A 23,024-nucleotide genomic window follows, 5' to 3' on the forward strand; every position below is an offset into this window, starting at 1 on the left:
ATGTATTAATTATTTATTTTTTGACAGAATTAATGTATAATCTATTAAGGATTGATTTATTATCCAAAAATTTTTTCATAAACTTTGTAATATGTAAAAATAGTGATCTTATTTTTTATTATTATTTAAGAAATTCTTCATAAGTTTTTAATTATGTAATTAACTTAATTCATAACTTTTATTATTGCTTTTATACTAAAAAAATATCAATTTATATTATTTACATATTTGTTCACTACTAATAAATAAATAAGTATTTGCACTATTATACTTATTGTCCTAGATAATGACTTAAATTACTTATTTTGTATGTTAAATAATATTTTATATGTTAAATTTATTAAATATTAAGATGAAAAAATTGTTTAATAAATTATATAAATAGTCATTACAGAAAAAAAAATTATATATCATATATAATAATCCTTGATATATATAGTGTCATGTATATATTAAGATTATCTATTTTAATTATGTGAGTAATTATTGTTATTTTCACTTTTTCATTACATTAGAAAATAATATTTAAAACTAAAAAAGAGATAATTAATTTTTTTAATTTGAATTAAAAATATCTTATAAATATATCCAACTTTTATATATACTAAGTGTTATAATATTAAATAGTATAGTATTTGATATAACAATGACTTAAAATATTAATCCAAGATATATTTGAAAGAAACTATTGAATTTTATATAATTAAAAGTTAACTATGAAATTGAAACTAAGATGAAGTGAAATACAATAAACATATGAGGAGTGAAAGTAAAATAAATAATTAAAAATAAGATAATAAAATAATTTTAAAAAAAGTAAAAAAGACAAAAAAATAATGCATATAGTTGATAAAAATACACTGTAAAAAAATTAGCATAATCAATGAATATATAAAAGACAAAAATTAAGATATATTTTTATTAGAAAATTTAAGAAAAACATTGTGAAGAAGAATCTATTAATTAATCAAGTTTTATGAAAATATTATAAAAAATTTAAAATGTTAGTAAATAAAATAGTAACTCCTTTAAGAATTATTAATCAAAATACATAAAAGTACATTCTACTGATTCATAAATATAGAAAATAATAACAAAAATGATTTAAATTAAATTCATTTATTTTATTTTTTATTTTTTATTTATTAAATAATTTAATGTTTATTTAATTTTAGTCAAATTAGATAATATAATTGATTAGTTATAATTAATATTGTTCACCCTAATGGTATAATTGAAACATATTAAAACTCTAAAGGTAAAATTAAAATTAAATATTAAGGATAAAATTAAAATAAAATTGCATTTGCTATCTTGTAATTTTTTAATAAAAATCTCATTTATACATTTTTAAAATGCATCACTTTAATACAATGATATTTTTATTAAAAATAAAAATTATGATAAATATCTCATATATTTATTAGTAAATTATATATAAATAGTTTTTGAAGTATATCACTTTTATTATATGAAAATAATTAAATAACTTAAATATCTTTAAATGTGATTATGATAATTTATTAAGTATTATATTTTTTTTTACTAATTTATATTTAATAATTTACCTCTAACTTTTAATTATAATAAAAATGTAAGATATAATGCCGAAAAAAAAAGTTAAAGCGACATAAATTTTTTACTAACAAGAGAAATATTTTTTTTTTCATGTTTTAGACACGTATCTATTTTTTTAAGTTATACATTTTAATTTATATAAATCAATGACAATTAAATGTACAAAAAAATACTAATTAATAAAAAAATAAAATTTAAGATAAACATGTCCTGAACAAATTGAAATAAAATAAAGAATTTTAATTATGATAATTAATTATAATCACATATATTTACTTCAAGATTTATTCTTCAAAAACTCAGTATATTAATATTTTGTATTTTTATGTCTCAATTTTAGACTATCACAAACATTAGTTACTCTCCAATAATGACAATACTTTTAAAAAAATAAACATAATTAAATAATTTTAAAATTATATAATAATTATTTAAAATAACAAAAAAAATATACAATTATCTAAAATATAATATTTGTATAGTAACTGAAATTTAATTGCCAATATAAAAGTAATATATAATATCATTTCGTAATCAAATAAGTGTTTAATCAAAGAATTGAATATTTATATAATAATATGACAAAACAAATTAAAGTTTGAGTTTAACAATAGCAAGCACTCAAGTTTAAATTTTCATAAATTAATTTATTTTTGATAAAGTGAATTGCGCAAGAAAAAAATTCATAAAAAAATTCATATATTAAAGTAGAAAACAATTTATTTATAATACAAAATTAAAAAAATTATTCTTAAAAGTGGAATATATAGGTAAAAAAATTATAACTTGCAAAAATTATCTCTAGAATTTATTACAATAAATAATAAAACTGTAAAAGTCATGTATCTATATAAATTAAACTATATTAAATTATAAGATATCTTGATATTTAATCAACCTAATTAATTAGTTTGTAACTGGTTTGATTTAATAATTTAAAAAAAAATTGAATAACCTTTTTTAGAAATATATCAATCTAAATAATATAGATTGAAGATAAGAAAAATATAACTAAATTATATAATACAATATTGTATTCCTAAAAATTTGTTTTATAGCAGATTTAATGCCAAAATATTTATAATCATCTATGGTATAAAATAATTTCACAATTATTTAAACGTTGTTTTTATGAAAAAATCGTATTATTTATTTTGAAAAAAAAATATTTACTCACTATTATAATTTAAATAGAATATAAAATAGATATTAAACCAATTTATTTTAATAATTACTCGGTCACAAATATTCATCAAGAACATGATATTTAAGAGCATATAAAGTAAATATAATACCTACAACTTTTACACTACCATGATAAGATGATTATCATAAGTCATTAAACAGAACAACATATAATAATAAAGAAACAATCAAATCCAAAAAAGTTATAGAACACCTATCATACACTACGATTGTTAGTATTGAGGAAGTTTTAACCATTTATTCTTTTATTAGCTATCTTTTTATCTACTCTGCACTTTATCTACGAATAATGTAACATCCTCACTATCAGTATGTCACGCTTCCGACTGCGTTACTCTGATAGCAAGAAGTATTATGACTAACTTCATATACTTAATATTAAAATAGGAGCCTGTGACTCGACACTGTATCGCTGATTTCTTTGAAAACTGAAAATAAATATTTTATCTTAAGAAAAATACAAGCAGGTATAGATTCATATATAAGACTCCTTACATAATATCTCATAATATAATATATATAAAACATACAACTCCTATCCCTCTTACAAACTTGTAATAACAAAGACGAGGAAAGAAAAAAATCCAATTAACACAACAACATATAAACCAAACGCAGTATAACTCTTCTTAATACTCCTTTATCTGGTTCCTGAAAAGGTAAAGCTGTAGGGGGTGAGAACCTAACCACACGGTCTCACCACGGAGTTTCAAAGTTGTCATAAGAAGATATCCAATAAGAAAACTGTTTTCAAGTTTAGTGATTATCAATGTCTGAATATTTTAAAAACCAATAGGAAATCGTTCAAAATCTTTTCAAAGAAACAATGTTTAATCTTTCAGAAATTTGAAACCTTTCATTTCTTATAAGAAAATCTCAATCAGAAATCAACAATGCAATCAATCAACACAATCATTAATCCAGCACCAAAGTTCATTTTCAAGTGTAGCACGCCAGTACAAACACAAGCAAGACAGACAAGGAAAGCACAGGTTTAGATAACAGTTACAGCATATAGTTCAAGTAGTAGTTAAGAACAGTTTAGCAATTAGGCACACCAAAACAAGTTCAAATTCAAACAAAACATACAAATACATATGATGCATGCCTGTCCTATGGCTGATGAGGCTCATCTGTCGGTTATCCAGCCAATCCGACAAGTCTGAATTGTCCTTAGACTGTCCCCCGACGTGCATCCCCAAGAGTCTATGCATAGCTTTTTCTCAAATAATCAATATTGCTCAATGGGGATAACATTCCCGAGAATTTATATAGTGCCCGGTCACACTTACGTCGTAGGGTCAACAGAGTATCGAGTTTTCAACTTGGTACACGTGGTGGCAAGCCATGGTACTTTATCCAGGGAACCTCGTATCTCAGATAATTCAATTTCATAAGCCATATGAATAATTCAAAGATCATATCTTAACATTCTCAATCCATATCTCAACATTCTCAACATCATAATCATACATCAATCCAAATCTCATTTCCAAATTCATTCAAAAACCATATTTCAAAGAAAATCCTCATCATCCTTCTTTCCATTCCGCTCATTATAAATCAATCTTAAAACATATAATGTTTAAAAAAAAACAAATCTTTTTAAATAATTACTTCAAATGAAACTTCCAATTTTATAAAATTTCGGCAGCATATCCTCTAAAACTCGGACTCTGTCACCCTTTCCGGATCCCAACAAAATTATTTCTCAAACTCCTTTCAACTCAATTTCAAAATCAGAACAATTTTAATATCTCAAACTATTTTCAATTTAAATTCATTTTTTCTACAAATCAAGCTCATTTCCAACATTATAACCCTTTCCAGATTCCAATTCATTTCCAACAAAGTCAACTAACATTTTTTCAAACTTTTTCTGATATTTTCAAACCCAAGTCATTCACAAATCTCAAATCGTTTTTCGAAGTCAAACTAGTTCTAACATCAAATCATTTTCCAATTCTCAAATTATACTTGATAAACATTCGAATAAAATTTTCAAATTAATCTTTCATTCACTATCTCAATATCAACTCAATATTCAGAACTAGCCACAACAAGTAAGCAATCATATTCATTTAAGGCAATTCAGTTCAACTCATAAGACTCCATAATCACCAAAAATATTTATTTGCCTAAATATTAATTTATAACAACTCTTAAGAATAAAAATGAGTTTTAATAAAAATGCCCCTACCTCGATTAACCGAGTTCGCACAAATTTATCGTGATAATTCCTTCTCCTTTTAATTCATGGCAGCAGCTGCGACTCTCACGCAATTGGAACCGCAGTGGCAGCAACTGGAACGGCGATAATGTTAGTCTTCACAGCAGTGGCCATGGTTGTAGCAAAATAGAATATTCAAATTGGATAGGAATTTAAAAGCAATTACAACCCTGGGGATTCAAGATAAAGTAAGGACTAGAATTAAAATCAGAACATGGAAACCATAGCAGTGATAAAATAGAACATACAACTTGACCAAACCTAAGGGGAAGATCAGACTAGTACCAAGATAACAAAATCAGAACTAGCAGTAGCTTCAGCAGTTTCTTGATGGCATCAACACTATCCCCTATGACAGTTCTAGCAGCAAATAGGAAAAATAAAGTAACAGTACTAATCAGAGACATTGGTTTCCTTAGTTTGAACAGGAGAAAGACAAAGAAATAAGATGGAAGCAGAGCAAGGATTAAACCTTACAGTTTCAAGAATGGAGGAATTGGAACCGAAACAACAACTCCAACGTCGGCTCAATCAACAGAACAAGGCGCAACAGCAACGGTTTCAATCTAATCGATGGCAGCAGCGGTGGCGTGCGATTCTAACGGCAACGAAGGTGCGGATGGTGGCGACGGGTTTCATTACTGACAGCGACGGTGACTGGCGCGAGGATGGCGGTGTTGCGACGGTCGCGGCGGTGAGCTTCTCCACGGCGGCAGCTCCCTCGCGAACGCGTTTCTATCCCTCTCCTTTGTTCGCGATTCACAGCGGTGATGACGTGCGGCTCGGCGACGGTGATGGATCCAAGGCGACTACCCCTGGCTACTGGCTCGCGTTCCTCTTTTCCCTTTCTTCTCTTCTCGGCGACCACGACGGCACTGTGGCAGCAGCGCGACGGGCTGGATGGTGATGGCGCGGCTCCCTCCCCTCTTCTTCTCCGCTGGCGCCCTTTCTTTCTCTCTTCTCCATCTCTGTGCACGTGTGTGTGTTGGTGTTTCAGAAAGGTGAAGGGGTAATGGCAGCTGAGAAAGGGAAATTAGGTTTAGAATTAGGGATTTGAAATTAGGTTCCCAATTTGGGAATTAGGATTAGGGTAGTTTAATCATTTCACTAAAATTAGGAGTAATTGAAAACCAAAAACTAATTTTTTAATCCACTAATAATATTTATGAAAATACTATTTAATTATCAATTTATAAATTATTTTCAAATAAATACTCTAATTCAATAGTTAGAGATAATGTAATTAATTTTCTTTATTCATAAAAATTAAAATATTAAATTCTAAAATCTCAAATCTTTAAATCAATTTATACAAAATTCTCATTATTTTACAATTACTAAATTTTATAGTTCAAATATAGAAAATTATCCAACAATTATAAAATTATAGAAAGATTCTAATTTAATTATCAAAACTTGATTTAATTAGCTTTAATTAAATAATTTCTAAAATTAAAGTCTTTAATAAATAAATAAATTGAAATTAACTCATAATAAGGCTTTTCAAAAGTTTTGGGTTTTACATCCTACCCACTTTATAAAAATTTTCGTCCTCAAAAATTAAAGAAATATACAAGGTAATACAAAGACTCAGTACTCTACTGTCTAAATGTTTTTTTTTTATAAGTAAGAAAATTTAGCATATTACAGGAAATGTTACATGGTTTTAATACCTTTCTTTTGAATACTTTAGAAAAACAAAAAGTTTTGGTATATATATAAATTTTCAAATAGCAGATAAACCAGAAGACTTAGAAATAAAGGAAAAGCATGGTGTAAAGCAGAAGTTACAAAGTAGGCTGAAAAAAAAAAGGAGTTACATGGTGTCAACTTTATGGGTTTTAACATAGCTCACTATCACAACTCCCTTTGATGTTACATACTTACAAGTTTCACCTTCTGCTTATTTATCTCACGTTGCTCCGGTCACTTGGCTAACTTATTGAGAGTCGTCATCTTATACGAATTGAGCTACCGAAAACTTGAATATATTCTCAACAATACTCCTTTCCCGAAATTTAAACGTTATAACCTACGACGTTTTCAAACTTGTCAAAGTTCACCTCCTTATCTACTAGTCATTCCCTGAAAAACTAATGCTTCGGTTTTTATTTCCTAGGGACCATGTGTGACATTGAGATAAGCGACAGTATATTCAAGGAGTTACAAATCTAAGGAAAAGATGAATAAGTGACGAGGATAAAATTCGCATAAATTCAGGAGGATGCGTAAGTTAACAACTAAGTAATGATTTATAGGCACGAGAAATGTTCCATAAAGAAAATCATTTCGCATCTAAATAAGAAATTTGAATCCAACTCCACAAGAAATAAGAAAAGAGTAATGATGAATTAGATTGAAATAAGTTCAAGCCAAAACAGAGGAGCACAAAGTTCACAAGGGAGGAATGACTGAACTAGCGATATCATTTGCAAAACTCAAAAGCATGGGGAAAAAATCTAAGAAAGTATGATTTCATATTCTAAAAAGAAAAGGTATGAAATAAATATCCTTCAAGAGAGGTAACGGAAGCGTAAATATTGGGTTATGTTAAAACAAATTCAAATTAAATTAGATTTGTGCAAAGCTTGAAATAATGAAAATTAATTGAGCTAAAAATGTTGAAAAATCTTAAAAGATCATAATCAAACAAGAATATGCATAAAAATTTACATCGAACTTAGAGGTAGAACTGAATTCTATTCAGAGGAGAAACTCTGAGATAGATTAGTCAATAAAATAATACTTGGTACATTACAAACAAACAGGTTTCGATTGCATAAGAAAGTTTCAAAGCATCATATCAGTGAATATATGCTAAGTTTCAAAACGATTTTATTGAAATTTAAAGTAAGGCTACGGATAGAATCCAGCAAAAGAAGAACTGATTTGAAATCTCTTCAATGGAATCCGAAATAAAAACCTTAGAACGAGATTATAAAAAGTGGTATATTGCACCAAAATAAGTTTGAAGTTTACTCAAAGGAATACAAACTTTGATAAAGAAGAATAAGTAACTAAAATGGTGTTTCACAAGAACTTGGAGAAACGTTTGAAATTATAAGTAAGCAAGGAAGCAAGTATGTACAAAAACAAGAAGATGTACCGAAAGGAAAAATCAAGTTGTAACCCTATGAAGGAATGAATTCACTTTTCCAAAAGAATTACTAGAAGTTTTAATAAGGTATTGCGTTAAAACTACCCAATTTAAAATAAATTATATGAAATTTGTCAAATAGAGATTAACTAGAATAGAAGCAAAAATCTCTTATCAAGAATCTTAAAGTATATAATCAAGTAAAGACATATAAACTTTTGAGTAAATATTGGAGGAGAATCAGATTATGGTCAAGAAAGGAATCTAATGTAAAATGTTCCTATATAGTTTATAAAAGAATAGATAGTACCTTTAAAAATAAGTATGTTTTCAGCTACATAAAGGATTTATTCATTTCTTGTAGGAAAGTACATGTAAGATCAGAGGTTGTCATCTCCAGAATTCAAAAAATGGTTGTAGACAAGATCAGATAAATAATAAAAAAAGATCAAATCAGAACTCTTTTTAACGAAGGTTCTGAAACGAAAACTTCAGAAGAATACTACTAGAATTGTTATTTTGTACCAAGGCAAACTAAAAAATTTTTACCAAGGGGATTACTGTATTCATTTAGAGGAACACAGGATCAAAGATTGTAATCCGAGCAGGACACACAATAGTTGCAGAACACAAAACATGATAACTAAATCGCATAATCAGTTTACTATGAATTACGACTCTTAAGATCTCAAATTATTTAAGAATCAAGGATTATGCATTGCACCAAAACTAATTCAAGATCAAATTAATAAATATCAAATTTATGAATAGTGTCAAGGTTGAATGTTCCTTAAAGATTAAAACAACAATTAGGAACATAATTAAACAAGGATATATATGAATGACAAGATATGGTAGAAAATTATCCAAAACACATTCCAAGAAGAAATCAAGAACTAGAGATTCCAATATAATTGATAAAGAAAAAGATAATATCAAGCACGAATAAAGATTATACGTCGAAACGGAGCTAATCTCTAGAACTTAGTTTCTAACATTCTCAAAATCCGCGACTCGCGTTATCTATGACTCGTATATCGTCTATGATAACCCATTAATGCTTACATATATATAATTCACTAGTGTTAAGCCGGCCAAACTTAATATCAGGAATTATGCAATGCATGACTAATGGCATTAATCAATAGACCGTCATGTGCATTAAGCTCTAATTCTCGTCATTCAGACAAGACCTATAACATGACAGACACTCAGAGTATGCAATGAAGCATAGTCAGTTCATTCCCAAGGCCATAATCAGGATGAACTGCTCTGATACCATAATGTAACACCCTCACTATCAGTATGTCACGCTTCCGGCTGCGCTACTCTGATAGCAAGAAGTATTACGACTAACTTCATATACTTAATATTAAAATAGGAGCCTGTGACTCGACACTGAATCGCTGATTTCTTTGAAAACTGGAAATAAATATTTTATCTGAAGAAAAATACAAGCAGGCATATATTCATATACAAGACTCCTTACATAATATCTCATAATATAATATATATAAAACATACAACTACTATCCCTCTTACAAACTTGTAATAACAAAGACGAGGGAAGAAAAAAAATCTAATTAATACAACAACATATAAACCAAACGCAGTATAACTCTTCTTAATACTCCTTCATCCGGTTCCTGAAAAGGTAAAGTTGTAGGGGGTGAGAACCTAACTACACGGTCTCACCACGGAATTTCAAAGTTGTCATAAGAAGATATTTAATAAGAAAACTTTTTTCAAACTCAGTGATTATCAATGCCTTATGAATCTTTTAAAAACCAATAGGAAATCGTTCAAAACATTTTCAAAGAAACAATGTTTAATCTTACAGAAATCCGAAACCTTTCCTTTCTTATAAGAAAATCTCAATCAGAAATCAACCATGCAATCAATCAACACAATCATTAATCCAGCACCAAAGTTCATTCTCAAATGTAGCACGCCAGTACAAACACAAACAAGACAGACAAGGAAAACACATGTTTAGATAAAAGTTACAGCATGTAGTTCAAGTTAAAAAATATTTTTCTATGTAATACTATAAAAAATATCATGGTCACCCTGAATTATTAGAGGTTCAACTTTCATCGACAGCGGTAGAATGCCTAAATTGAGACATTTTCAGACTATAATATTTATCAAACAAACAATTAATGAAACACTCATCCATACCTTCTCATTTTGAGTACATTTATACATAAAAAAAGGTTGAAATAGCAAAAGCAATAAAAATGATGATTTTTATAATTTTGTGTGGCTATCTATATATAGAACACCAAAAGACTATGATTATCTAACAAAATTAATTTTATTTATTCCATTCAATTTGAATAATTAAAAAATCATCTTATTTTAGTTTAGTCCTTAATTCACATGATTTAAATTTAATTCAATAAATATGATTTGATTTGATTTAATTATTAGTGAAAAATATCTCGAGAACCTATTTTATTCATAGATTTATTATTTTAATAATTAATTAATCAATCTAATCTAATTAATTAATACAGATAATTAGTATAATTAATTTGATTTAATAAATTAAAAAAATAAATTAAAAAATACTAATAGAACATTAAAAGAAATAAATTAAAAAATACTACCAAATCAAATTGATATAAATTATAATAAATTATGTGATATTTAAATATATAATCAAATTAATTAGTTGATATAGTTAATTTGTCATAATAAATTGTATTTAATGAGTTAAAAGAAATAAATTACTAAACACCCTCATAAGCATGTCATGTCAATTCCATCATTAAGTGTAGAAACTTGATTTTTATATAATAGAATAGATAATAAATAGAATATATGAGAATATGATATGTGACATATTTTAATTATGAAATTAGTATTATATAATAGATTTTTTCTGAATTTTTATTGCTTGTTCGTTGCTAATTTTTACGTAATTACTTAATAATTTTCGCTTATAAAACTATCAACTACCTAATATTATGATTTAATTAATAAAAATGATGACATTAATATTTTTTCATAAGTCTTATTATTATTTATAATAAGAAAAATAGCCATAAATAAATTTATTTCTTTAATGAATGTTAATTTTGTTGTCAAATTCTATATTACCTTTAAAATTTTAGCGTAATTGAGTCAAATTTCTACATTTTGAAATGAATTTACCCGGAAAATTAATATGTAAATCACACTATTATTACAAAATTACTTTTTTTAATATAATTAGTGGTGCTTATTTGAACCATTAAATTTAGCTTCTAATGATATTAAAGTCAACCTATTTTATTATCTTGTGCCTTCAAAGAATTTACACGACTGATATAAAAATATAACAATTGAAAAAAAATTATTACAATGGGTATATTCATTTTAATAAATATTCTTCTATCTAATACTATAAAAAAATACATTGGCAACTTTAAATTGCTACAGGTCAACTTCTATCTACAGTAGTAGAATGCTTAAATTGAGATATATTCATCAAATAAACAATCAATAAAACACTCATCCGTACTTTCTCATTTTGGATACATTTATATATAAAATAAATTATACATAAAGAAAAAAAAAGAAGAACAAAAGAAGAGTTGAAATAGCAAGGGCGATAAAAATTACAATTCTTATAATTTTGTGTGGCCATCTATATATAATAGATCAGACAACTATAATTATCTATCAAAATTAATTTGTATTTATTGCACACAACTTGAATAAGTAAGAAATTATCCTATTTTAATGTAGTTATTAATTAACATGATTTGAATTTAGCTCAATATATATGATTTGATTTGATTTGATTTAATTATTAGTTAAAAATATTTCAGTTGCCTATTTTATTCATAAATTTATTATTTTAATGACTAATAAATTAATCAAATTAATTAATTAGTACACACAATAAATTTGGTTTAATAAATTAAAAGAAATAAATTAAAATATACTAACAGAATATTAAAATAAATAAATTAAGAAATACTACTAAATCAAATTGATATAAATTATAATAAATTATATGATATTTAAATATCTAATCAAATCAATTAGTTGATATAGTTAGTTTATCGTAATAACTTGTATTTAATGCATTAAAAGAAATAGATCCGAAAACATTCTCAGAAGCATGCCACGTCAGCTCCATCATTAAGTGCAGAAATCCGATTTTTATATAATATAATAGATTATGTATGACTTCTGATAAAAATAATACAACATGGATATTGTTTGTTAGGTAAAAGATAACATATTGACAAAGAAAATTAATTACAATGGGTATATTCATTTTAAAAAATATTTTTCTATGTAATACTATAAAAAATATCATGGTCACCCTGAATTATTAGAGGTTCAACTTCCATCGATAGCGGTAGAATGCCTAAATGGAGACATTTTCAGACTATAATATTTATCAAACAAACAATTAATGAAACACTCATCCATACCTTCTCATTTTGAGTACATTTATACATAAAAAAAAGTTGAAACAGCAAAAGTAATAAAAATGATGATTTTTATAATTTTTTGTGGCTATCTATATATAGAACACCAGAAGACCATGATTATCTAACAAAATTAATTTTATTTATTGCATTCAATTTGAATAATTAAAAAATTATCTTATTTTAATTTAGTCCTTAATTCACATGATTTAAATTTAATTCAATAAATATGATTTGATTTGATTTAATTATTAGTAAAAAAATATCTCGACAACCTATTTTATTCATAGATTTATTATTTTAATAATTAATTAATCAATCTAATCTAATTAATTAATACAGATAATTATTATAATTAATTTGATTTAATAAATTAAAAAAATAAATTAAAAAAATACTAATAGAACATTAAAAGAAATAAATTAAAAAATACTACCAAATCAAATTGATATAAATTATAATAAATTATGTGACATTTAAATATATAATCAAATTAATTAGTTGATATAGTTAATTTATCATAATAAATTGTCTTTAATGAGTTAAAAGAAACAAATTACTAAACACCCTCATAAGCATGTCACCTCAATTCCATTATTAAGTGCAGAAACTTGATTTTTATATAATAGAATAGATAATAAATAGAATATATGAGAATATAATATGTGACATATTTTAATTATGAAATTAGTATTATATAATAGATTTTTCTAAATTCTTATTGCTTGTTCGTTACTAATTTTTACGTAATTACTTAATAATTTTCGCCTATAAAACTATCAACTACCTAATATTATGATTTAATTAATAAAAATAATGACATTAATATTTTTTCATAAGTCTTATTATTATTTATAATTAATAAGAAAAATAGCCATAAATAAATTTATTTCTTTAATGAATGTTAATTTTGTTGTCAAATTCTATATTACCTTTAAAATTTTAGCGTAATTGAGTCAAATTTCTACATTTTGAAATGAATTTACCCGAAAAATTAATATATAAATCACATTATTATTACAAAATTACTTTTTAATATAATTAGTAGTGCTTATTTGAACCATTAAATTTAGCTTCTAATGATATTAAAGTCAACCTATTTTATTATCTTGTACCTTCAAAGAATTTACATGACTGACATAAAAATATAACAGTTGAAAAAAAATTCATTACAATGGGTATATTTATTTTAATAAATATTCTTCTATCTAATACTATAAAAAAATACATTGGCAACTTTAAATTGCTACAGGTTAACTTCTATTTACAGTAGTAGAATGTTTAAATTGAGATATATTCATCAAATAAACAATCAATAAAACACTTATCCGTACTTTCTCATTTTGGATACATTTATATATAAAATAAATTATACATAAAGAAAAAAAAAAGAAGAACAAAAGAAGAGTTGAAATAGCAAGAGCGATAAAAATTATAATTCTTATAATTTTGTGTGTCCATCTATATATAGTAGACCAGACAACTATGATTATCTATTAAAATTAATTTGTATTTATTGCACACAACTTGAACAAGTAAGAAATTATCTTATTTTAATTTAGTCCTTAATTAACATGATTTGAATTTAGCTCAATATATATGATTTGATTTGATTTGATTTAATTATTAATTAAAAATATTTCAGTTGCCTATTTTATTCATAAATTTATTATTTTAATGACTAATAAATTAATCAAATTAATTAATTAGTATACACAATAAATTTGGTTTAATAAATTAAAAGAAATAAATTAAAAAATACAAACAGAATATTAAAATAAATAAATTAAAAAATACTACCAAATCAAATTGATATAAATTATAATAAATTATATGATATTTAAATATCTAATCAAATTAATTAGTTGATATAGTTAGTTTATCATAATAACTTATATTTAATGCGTTAAAAGAAATAAATTCAGAAATACTCTCGGAAGCATGCCACATCAGCTCCATCATTAAATGCAGAAATCCAATTTTTATATAATAGAATAGTTTTCTCTACAAAAATTGACTAACGGAATTCATTCCATGATTGCACATGTGTCGTTATTATTTATAGGAAGAATGTTAGAAGATCAGAAATTTTTTTATTATTAATTAGTCATCAATGTTTAAAAATATGAGATAAAATATATTGTTAGATTACTAAATTAAATAAATTAGATTAAAAAATTAAATTAATTATTAAGTGATGATAAAAAATAATAAGTTATATAAAATTGTTATTTGTATACCAAAATCAGCTAAAAAAAATCAGACACTAATATATTTATGTTTAAATACATATGTAGTTTAATTTATTTTGAGTAAAGTATCATTTTTGTCTTCAACGTTTGGGGTAAGTCCTATTTGTATCCCTAACGTTTAAATCGTCCTATTTATATGCTTAACGTTTATAAAAGTGATTCAATGTTATCCTACTATTAATTATACTAACAAATCAGATTATATTTTTCAATTATTCTCATTTATATATTCATTCTCAATTAGTTCTCACTTGGATGTGTTCGATTTTAATATTATACCCACTATTTGTGTTTAAATTCAATTATGACCATAGAAAAGTGAATTATGTAAATGTTGTAGGAATTAGTTTCAACATTTGATGAGCTATTTTTTGGAGTAGATCATCGATTCTATCACATTCTAACTTCAAGAAAAGATTTTTAAAACTCAAACTAAAGCGCTCATGATGTGTAATTGACTGCAGGATAATATTAAATCACTTTTACAAATGTTAAGAATACAAATAGGACGATTTAAACGTTAGAGACACAAATAGAATTTACCCCAAATGTTAGGGACAAAAACGATACTTTACTCATTTATTTTTAATGTATATTTATATTTCAATATATATTTTATACTAATAAATAACTAATTTGAATGTACACATAATATAATTGTAAATTCTGGCGGTGTTTTTTGTTTTGGAATAACTAAAAAAAGGAATGATTTGAATTTATTTAAAAATTTCAATTTTTAATTTTTTTTCCTTTGATATTCCAAATTAACGTTATGCCCCTGAATTTTTGAGACATTGACCATTATACCCTTGTGATCCCAAAATACCATTTCAAAACACCCCCCCCCCCTTTCCCTCCTTTATTTATATTTGTGACCACATAACCTTTGTGAGTGGAGCAACCAATAGCAAAGAAAAAGTGAAAAACACAAAATGTGGGATAGGAAATAGGAAGCAACCGAATTCGTTTGAGAGTAACATGCTCAACGCAGATATCTATGTAGGAAGAAATTATCGTTAACTTCGTTTAGTTAATATAATATAATTAAGGATTCAGTTACATTGTAAACAACTATGTCAACGTCAAGACACATTTTCTATCGGAAGTTCCTAGATAAACTTGTTATATAACACTACGTAACAGCAAAGAAAATCTAGTAAACTCGTTATCTTAAATGTGTGTCTGAAAATTTACCTATTGATAGATACAATGGCAGAAGAAAGTTCAAAGAGGTAACACCAGTTTCTTCAATTATCATCATGTACTTATGATTCTCTCCATCTGTAAGAAATTTTAATTGGCAACAAAAACTGAAGCGTGATTAGTTTCATAATTTTTTTCCCAGTTTTCAATTGTTTTTTCCTTTACAAAATCGTGAAAACAGAAAACACTGATGAAGAAAATAGAAACTATTAGTTGTAAAAAGTTCGAATCCCGAATTCTTGATAATTGGTTTTCATGTTATAGGTATGCAGTAGTGACAGGAGCAAACAAAGGGATAGGATTTGGAATATGTAAGCAATTGGCTTCTAATGGGATCACAGTGATCTTAACAGCAAGAGATGAGAAAAGGGGTCTTGAAGCTCTTCAGAATCTCAAAGATTTAGGTCTATCTGGCCATGTTGTTTATCATCAGCTTGATGTCACTGATGCTAACAGCATAGCATCCCTTGCAAATTTCATCAAAACCCAATTTGGAAAACTTGATATCTTGGTATGCTTAAAAACTTTAGGTTCTTGAAATATAGCATTTTATTTTGTGGTGTAATGTTAAGTTGGGTACTGTATATTGATTTGTGAACTTTATGCTTTAATTTCCTAATTTATTATGTTTCTATGGATTGCTTATGTGAAGTCTCATGTCACTTGAAAAAGGAAATGAAACATGTCTTATAAGAATGTGAATATTTCTTACTTATGGATGCATTTTTGATTGGTTAATTGGTTTTCGTCTCTCCGTCAATAACAAAAGTACAAAACCATGAGAAATGTCTTAAATTCTTCTTGTTAAGGGGGGAATGCCTTTGGATTTTTACTTTGCTTCTCTTTGCATGTTCTTTTTTCATAATCTAATTTCATTTTTCTTCACTGCTGAGAAATGTTATTCTGTTTAGGTGAATAATGCAGGAATCCCTGGGACAGTCGTTGATGGCGATGCATTCAAAGCTTTACTTGCTTCTGGGGTATGGTTTTTTCAATACCAATCCATGTCAGATTATTTCATTCATTTTGAGTAATGATTAGATAAACATTTCTTTGGTAATTTACAAAGAACATTGGCTTTTGTTCTAAAGATTATTCTAGAGCATTGATTCTTGAATCTTTGAATATAGGAAAGGGCTGATGCTATTGATTGGAGTAAAATTGTATGTCAAGATTATGAATCTGCAGAAGCAGGAATTAGAACTAACTATTATGGTGTCAAAGGAATGTGTGAAGCACTTATTCCCCTTCTACAATTGTCAGACTCACCAAAGATTGTCAATGTTTCCTCCTCCATGGGACAGTTGAAGGTTTTTGATAATTTGTTTATATTTTAATACAGATATTATATCATGTTTTATTTTCTCTAAATCATGTAGTTTTTATTTTCTCTTGAATACTACTAATGTATTTGCTGCTATATGGTTTCTTATGCTGATACAGAACCTACCAAATGAATGGGCTAAAGGAATTCTAAGTGATGACGAAAGCTTAACAGAAGAAAAAATTGATGAGGTTTTGAATCAATTTCTAAGTGATTTCAAAGAGGGTTCATTTGAAACCAAAGGATGGCCTCCTGCTTTTTCTGCATACATAGTTTCAAAAGCTGCTTTGAATGCATACACAAGAATTCTTGCAAAGAAGTATCCATCTTTCTGTATCAATTCTGTTTGTCCTGGTTTTGTCAAAACGGATATAAACTTCAACCTTGGTAACCTTAGTGTTGACGAAGGTGCCGAGAGCGCTGTAAGGTTGGCTCTGCTATCTAATGGGGGTCAGTCCGGTCTCTTCTTCGTCCGAAGTGAAGTTTCGCCATTTTAATCAGAAGATGCCAATTAGTCTTTGTTGTTGTTCATTTGTTCTTGTTTACATAATTCAAGAGCGTTGATAATAAGCCAGGTTCATTAAAGGAAAATTTGTTATGGTTGAAAGGAACCATGTTAAATGAAGAACCTATTCAATGAGAAATCTTACTTTCAGCATGTAACATGAGATTTTGTAAGTGTATAATTTTTTCTTTACTTACCAAATAAATTATATTCTCACACTCCTAGTTCTTAGATCCAATAGAAATTAGGGTCCAGACCCTTTTAAAGATTTGTTAGTGCATTTTAAGTTGTAACACTGCTTTCCTCTTACCATTGATGGAGGAACGGCATATTCCATGATGCCAACTTCCATTTCTTTCAAAGTGATTAGCAATTCAGAAAAATTTCACCCCTTTTTCTTTGTGGCTTCTAGTAAGGAAAGTTGAAAGTTATTCATTGTTGTAATGGAAATAGGACAAAATTTAAAGAGACATGTAGTGTGAAGCAAGAAAGTGCAACGAAGGATGCTAAGAAGTTTCCTTCCAGGATTTTAAGTAATGATTATATTGCTTGCTAAGGTGCAAATGTAACTTCTCATCACTCTCATGCTTTGGAATTACTCCACCAATTGTGCATCTACTAAATTTTAGGTATCCAACTCGCTTCCATTCAATCCGAATAAGTTGGCAACCTGACCTGCAGCAGATAGGATCAGGTTCAACCGAACCTATCCGATTCGTCTAACTCGTAGTCTCAATAAAATAATGTGAAGAATAATAATTCACTTAATACAATATTTTATTTTAAAATATAAAAAATACAAATAAAAAGATACTCAAAATATGTGCTATATTTTGGGAGATCCAGTTTTCAATCATGTATAACTAGATTGTACGGTAGTATACTACTATGCACATGTTTTTCAGTTTTTGTGCGCGCCTTGGTTGATGGTAGGTAGGCCCCACTGAAAGCAGTTTCCTGTGTCCAATTCCCTCTCAATCACAGATCTCAAATCGTTTTATATCAACCCCTTTGCTTCCACCATTGTAACACGCTCCCAGCTTCTCTCCGGCGATCTGCGTTCTCCTCCAGACCTCCACTCCTGCTGCTGCGTTGCGTGCAAGGTAGCGTTTTTAATTTCTTTTCTTTTATTATTTATTTTAAAAATTTTATGGAATTCTAAATTTCTGAGCTGGCTGTTTCTCTTTTTCTTCCAAAATTCCTTACTTGATGAAGAAGCATTTGCAAAACTTTAAGATTGTGTATTGGCCTAGAGTGTTTTAGAATCTCGTTTAAAATTCTGAACTTTATCAGCTTCGGTTAGAAATTATCTTGCACTATTGATGAAGAAGCGTTTACCAAACAAGTTCAATTATGTATCTGCTGAATGGTATAATGAAGTTTTGGATAATATTCATATTCTCTTGTGTCTTTATTGCTTGATGAAGCAAACAGTTGCCTTTGAAGGGGGAAAACAAGAATTGTTGATTTGCAGTTTTGACCATATATTTGCTTAAACCTTGATGAAGAGGTTCAACACTTTGCAGGGTTTGGTGCTAATAATAAGAATAAATGGCTGCCCGGAAACCTGGTTTGATTGCATTGTTTGATGTTGATGGGACTCTTACAGCCCCAAGGAAGGTACTTCTTTCTTCTTGAGCCAATGGCATTACTATTGTATACATAACAAAATAATATATTAATGGAGCAATTTGATGTGTTCAGAGTCAGATTTATTGTCTACAAGTAGTTTAAGGTTACTAATTAGGGTTTGGATTCGGTAGCCTCTTCAAATTCAATTATAAAATATACCCCATACATATCTTTTAATATTTGAAAGTATTCCTTCTTTATTTTTATTTTATTTCTTTTTTAACATGCATTATCCCAAACTTGAGATACAACGCAGCTTCATTTCTTCCTTCACTATTGCAACTTCCATGAACACTCTTCAGTAGTTTCATTTGTTTGGCTTGGAATTGTGTGAATAATTTTTATCTCCATGAGAAGTCCATAAAAGCAAGTTCTATATTCCAACTGTGCCCACTCTCAACCAAGAAAAAGAAAAACATTCTCACTTCCAACAGCCACAAATGCTGCATAAACTAATTGAAATGACTGTGGAATTGGGTCATCAATGTTGAATTTGACTGTGGCTCTCTTTATGAAACTAGATAATCTTTTAACAAATTAATGAGTTGATTGAATAACCTAGATTATTCAAAAAGTCAAGAGCATACTCATATGAATAAAGACACCAATACTTATCATATATTTCAATAATTAAAGAGCAATGAGAAGGAATAATAATGACAAAAGAGAAACAAGAGGAAGAGGAAGAAGTGAGCCCATGTTGCTCAATCAACACTCCACAGATCGTTCACCAAGATCATCCATCAATCACCACCATTGTCAACGTTTATATTGGACATGATGGAGGTGGATCAAAATTTGTTAACGGTGTTGCATTATTACAAAGGATAAGGCAGCAATGAGATGTGGCAGTACTTTCTTTTCTTGTTATTTGAACAGTGAAGGTCTGAAAAGAAATAAAAAACAAAGCGTGAGTACTTTTTAAATATGAAAAAATATGCTTGGGGTTATTTTATAATTAAGTATGAAGAGGCTACCAATAGCCTCACTTTGGAGAAGGCTGCTGAATCCAAAGCCTACTAATTATAGCATGCTATAACACCATAATGCTGAAGAAAACTAGAAAATTTGGATTTATTATGATTGTTTAGTCTTGCATCACCTTTATTTATTGTTTCCTACTCGAATTCAAGGTGGTGACTCCAGAGATGTTGGCATTCATGCAAGATCTAAGGAAGGTAAATGAGCCGGATTTTTTTTTTGGGAAAAAAAGTTTACATGCATTTGTTTTCTTAATCCATACCTGACCATTCATAGAACCTGCTTTAAAAGTCCTTTCCTTTTTCCTGGTACAGGTTGTAACAGTTGGAGTTGTGGGTGGTTCTGACCTTGTAAAGATATCTGAGCAACTGGGCAGCACAGGTTAGCTACAAGCATCTCTCTGATTTCTGATGCTATAATTTCGTTATGTGAAACCACTTGGAGAAAATTGATTGTAGTGTTCCTTCTCATTGCTTAATGTTAATTAATTCTATTATGTGGTTTCTTTTTCATGTTTGTTTTGTTATCTTCTTTGATATAAGCTGAAGTTGGGAATTATGTTTGCTGATATAAGCTGAGAATTCAATTTTTACTTTTCTCTACTTTTGTCAAATCATGCATCTTTGATAAGCTATTAGAAAGAAATCAAAAGGATCTATCTTTTGAATATACCCCTTATTTGTTGCAGTTACCAATGACTATGATTATGTATTTTCTGAGAATGGTCTTGTGGCTCATAAGGAAGGAAACCTCATTGGAACCCAGGTACACCTCATAAACCTCAATCCTTGATAGAATCAAATTACAATGATCAGATGTAACTTGAAAAAGTTGTGATGATCCTTTTGTTATCGAATGAACAAAACTAGTACCATCATGGTGTCGCTTGTAAAACCCCGCCGGTGCGCGCGCACGGGGCCTTCTGTTAATGTAGCAATGTAAAATTTTGATATAATAATTTCCCTGTTTACAGAGCTTGAAATCATTCCTTGGTGATGAAAAGCTCAAGGTAAGGCCCGAATTTCCATTCAAGCCATATTGTTTGAGACTGAGGCAACCATGCTGATTACCTCCTAACTGCATTTAGAGATAATTTTGTTGTAGGAATTTATTAATTTCACACTTCATTACATTGCTGACTTGGATATCCCTATTAAGAGGTCAGCCATATTCAGAGGTTAATCATATACTGTTCATTTTTATTGCAGAAAACTTATAAATCCTGTTTTTGACATAATCTTTTCAGGGGAACATTCATAGAGTTCCGTAGTGGAATGCTGAATGTGTCGCCAATTGGGCGAAACTGTAGCCAAGAAGAAAGAGATGAATTTGAGAAGTATGACAAGGTGAGACATCTTGGTCATGTGAATATTCATTAGAATTTTCAGTCTCTATAATTTGATAGGTCCTATATTTCTTTTAAAAGTTTGCAACACATGTTCTCAGATTCAGAACATTCGTCCAAAAATGGTTGAGGTGCTTCGTGAAAAGTTTGCTCATTTTAATCTGACATTTTCCATTGGAGGGCAGATAAGCTTTGATGTAAGTGATGATCTTCATGCCAATGTGGGGAATTTCTTAATGGCCAAGTTATAAGTGAGCATGTCTTAATTTGAATCTTCTCTTCAGGTTTTCCCCCAAGGTTGGGATAAAACATACTGCCTTAGATACCTTGAAGATTTTAATGAAATTCACTTCTTTGGTGACAAAACTTACAAGGTTAGTCCTTTAGAGTATCAAACAAATATCTGTAACTCTGTACCATTATAGATTTTTGAATTCTATGACGCCAGTCGCTACTGGATCCTTTTTGTCTATGATTTATCAATGTGACACATTTTTATGAAAAATCCTTAAAGTGAGTTGGGGCAAAAAATTTCTGTAACAAGCAAATAATTGTCTGTTTTATGGAGACTGCATGAACCTTTTTTCTCCATTTTGAAACTTGTTTCAAATATTCACCAAAATGATCATGCTTTTAGAAATTATATGTTGCAACAATATATCAGTCCCAAAATTGAAGCTATATGCCTACTTTATGGTGTTACCAAAGGATGAAGATTGATTAATTTCCTACAATAACCTTATTTGGTAATTTTCTTTGAGCAGGGTGGAAATGACCATGAAATCTATGAATCAGAAAGGACTATTGGTCACACAGGTTAGTTGCTTCCTAACTTTAAATCATAATATGTGAAAAAAATGACTGAGTTTTGGTTACAATGGCATGCTGAAACAATTCCATTTTAAATTAAGACCGAATCATCCAGGGCAAATAATTGTTGCTGCAGTGCTTATAATTTGTATTCATTCCTTTCAGTTACAAGCCCTGAAGATACCATGAAGCAGTGCACAGCTCTCTTCCTTAAAAATTGAATTTGCTGAAGCAATGTTTCCATTGAGAACCACCATTGAGGAAGTATAAAATACACGTTTACATATGATAAGAAGATGCAGACATAATCACTGTAATTTTGGTTCCCCCATTTTGTAATTTTGTTGGCATTTTTATAAGCATGTCATTCAGTTAAATTTTGTCTTAAATTAATCTGTGAGAGTGATGCTGCTAACTCATGAGTTCATAAC

General features: G+C 28.0%; 2 protein-coding genes across 2 annotated transcripts; both read left to right on the forward strand.

The window, feature by feature from the left end:
• The first annotated feature begins 15,681 nt into the window (after nucleotides 1-15,681).
• On the forward strand, nucleotides 15,682-18,043 carry LOC107634965 ((+)-neomenthol dehydrogenase-like). The gene is made up of 5 exons (XM_016338303.3): nucleotides 15,682-16,025; nucleotides 16,261-16,507; nucleotides 16,908-16,976; nucleotides 17,127-17,306; nucleotides 17,440-18,043. The coding sequence occupies exons 1-5, from the start codon at nucleotides 16,003-16,005 to the stop codon at nucleotides 17,815-17,817; spliced, it is 897 nt and encodes a 298-aa protein (XP_016193789.1). The 5' UTR covers nucleotides 15,682-16,002; the 3' UTR covers nucleotides 17,818-18,043.
• A 341-nt stretch (nucleotides 18,044-18,384) lies between these two features.
• On the forward strand, nucleotides 18,385-22,970 carry LOC107634970 (phosphomannomutase). The gene is made up of 12 exons (XM_016338309.3): nucleotides 18,385-18,928; nucleotides 19,352-19,445; nucleotides 20,591-20,635; nucleotides 20,753-20,819; nucleotides 21,127-21,203; nucleotides 21,412-21,447; nucleotides 21,543-21,598; nucleotides 21,685-21,784; nucleotides 21,885-21,980; nucleotides 22,068-22,157; nucleotides 22,548-22,599; nucleotides 22,759-22,970. Exons 2-12 carry the CDS (start codon nucleotides 19,377-19,379, stop codon nucleotides 22,812-22,814), a joined length of 744 nt encoding a protein of 247 aa, XP_016193795.1. The 5' UTR covers nucleotides 18,385-18,928; nucleotides 19,352-19,376; the 3' UTR covers nucleotides 22,815-22,970.
• The last annotated feature ends 54 nt before the right edge of the window (nucleotides 22,971-23,024 follow it).

The sequence above is a fragment of the Arachis ipaensis genome, chromosome B4, assembly GCF_059453495.1.
Source record: "Arachis ipaensis isolate K30076 ecotype BB chromosome B4, ASM5945349v1, whole genome shotgun sequence".
Classification (NCBI taxonomy): Eukaryota; Viridiplantae; Streptophyta; class Magnoliopsida; order Fabales; family Fabaceae; genus Arachis; species Arachis ipaensis.

What these genes read in the sequence shown, in the direction of transcription:
- LOC107634965 (XM_016338303.3), top strand. Translation starts at nt 16,003, where the DNA reads ATGGCAGAAGAAAGTTCAAAGAG. An exon ending in GCAGAAGAAAGTTCAAAGAG is followed by an intron (nt 16,026 to 16,260) that starts GTAACACCAGTT and finishes TTCATGTTATAG; the next exon opens with GTATGCAGTAGTGACAGGAG. An exon ending in TTGGAAAACTTGATATCTTG is followed by an intron (nt 16,508 to 16,907) that starts GTATGCTTAAAA and finishes TATTCTGTTTAG; the next exon opens with GTGAATAATGCAGGAATCCC.
- LOC107634970 (XM_016338309.3), top strand. Translation starts at nt 19,377, where the DNA reads ATGGCTGCCCGGAAACCTGGTTTGATTGCATTGTTTGATGTTGATGGG. An exon ending in CTCTTACAGCCCCAAGGAAG is followed by an intron (nt 19,446 to 20,590) that starts GTACTTCTTTCT and finishes CTCGAATTCAAG; the next exon opens with GTGGTGACTCCAGAGATGTT. An exon ending in TCATGCAAGATCTAAGGAAG is followed by an intron (nt 20,636 to 20,752) that starts GTAAATGAGCCG and finishes TTCCTGGTACAG; the next exon opens with GTTGTAACAGTTGGAGTTGT.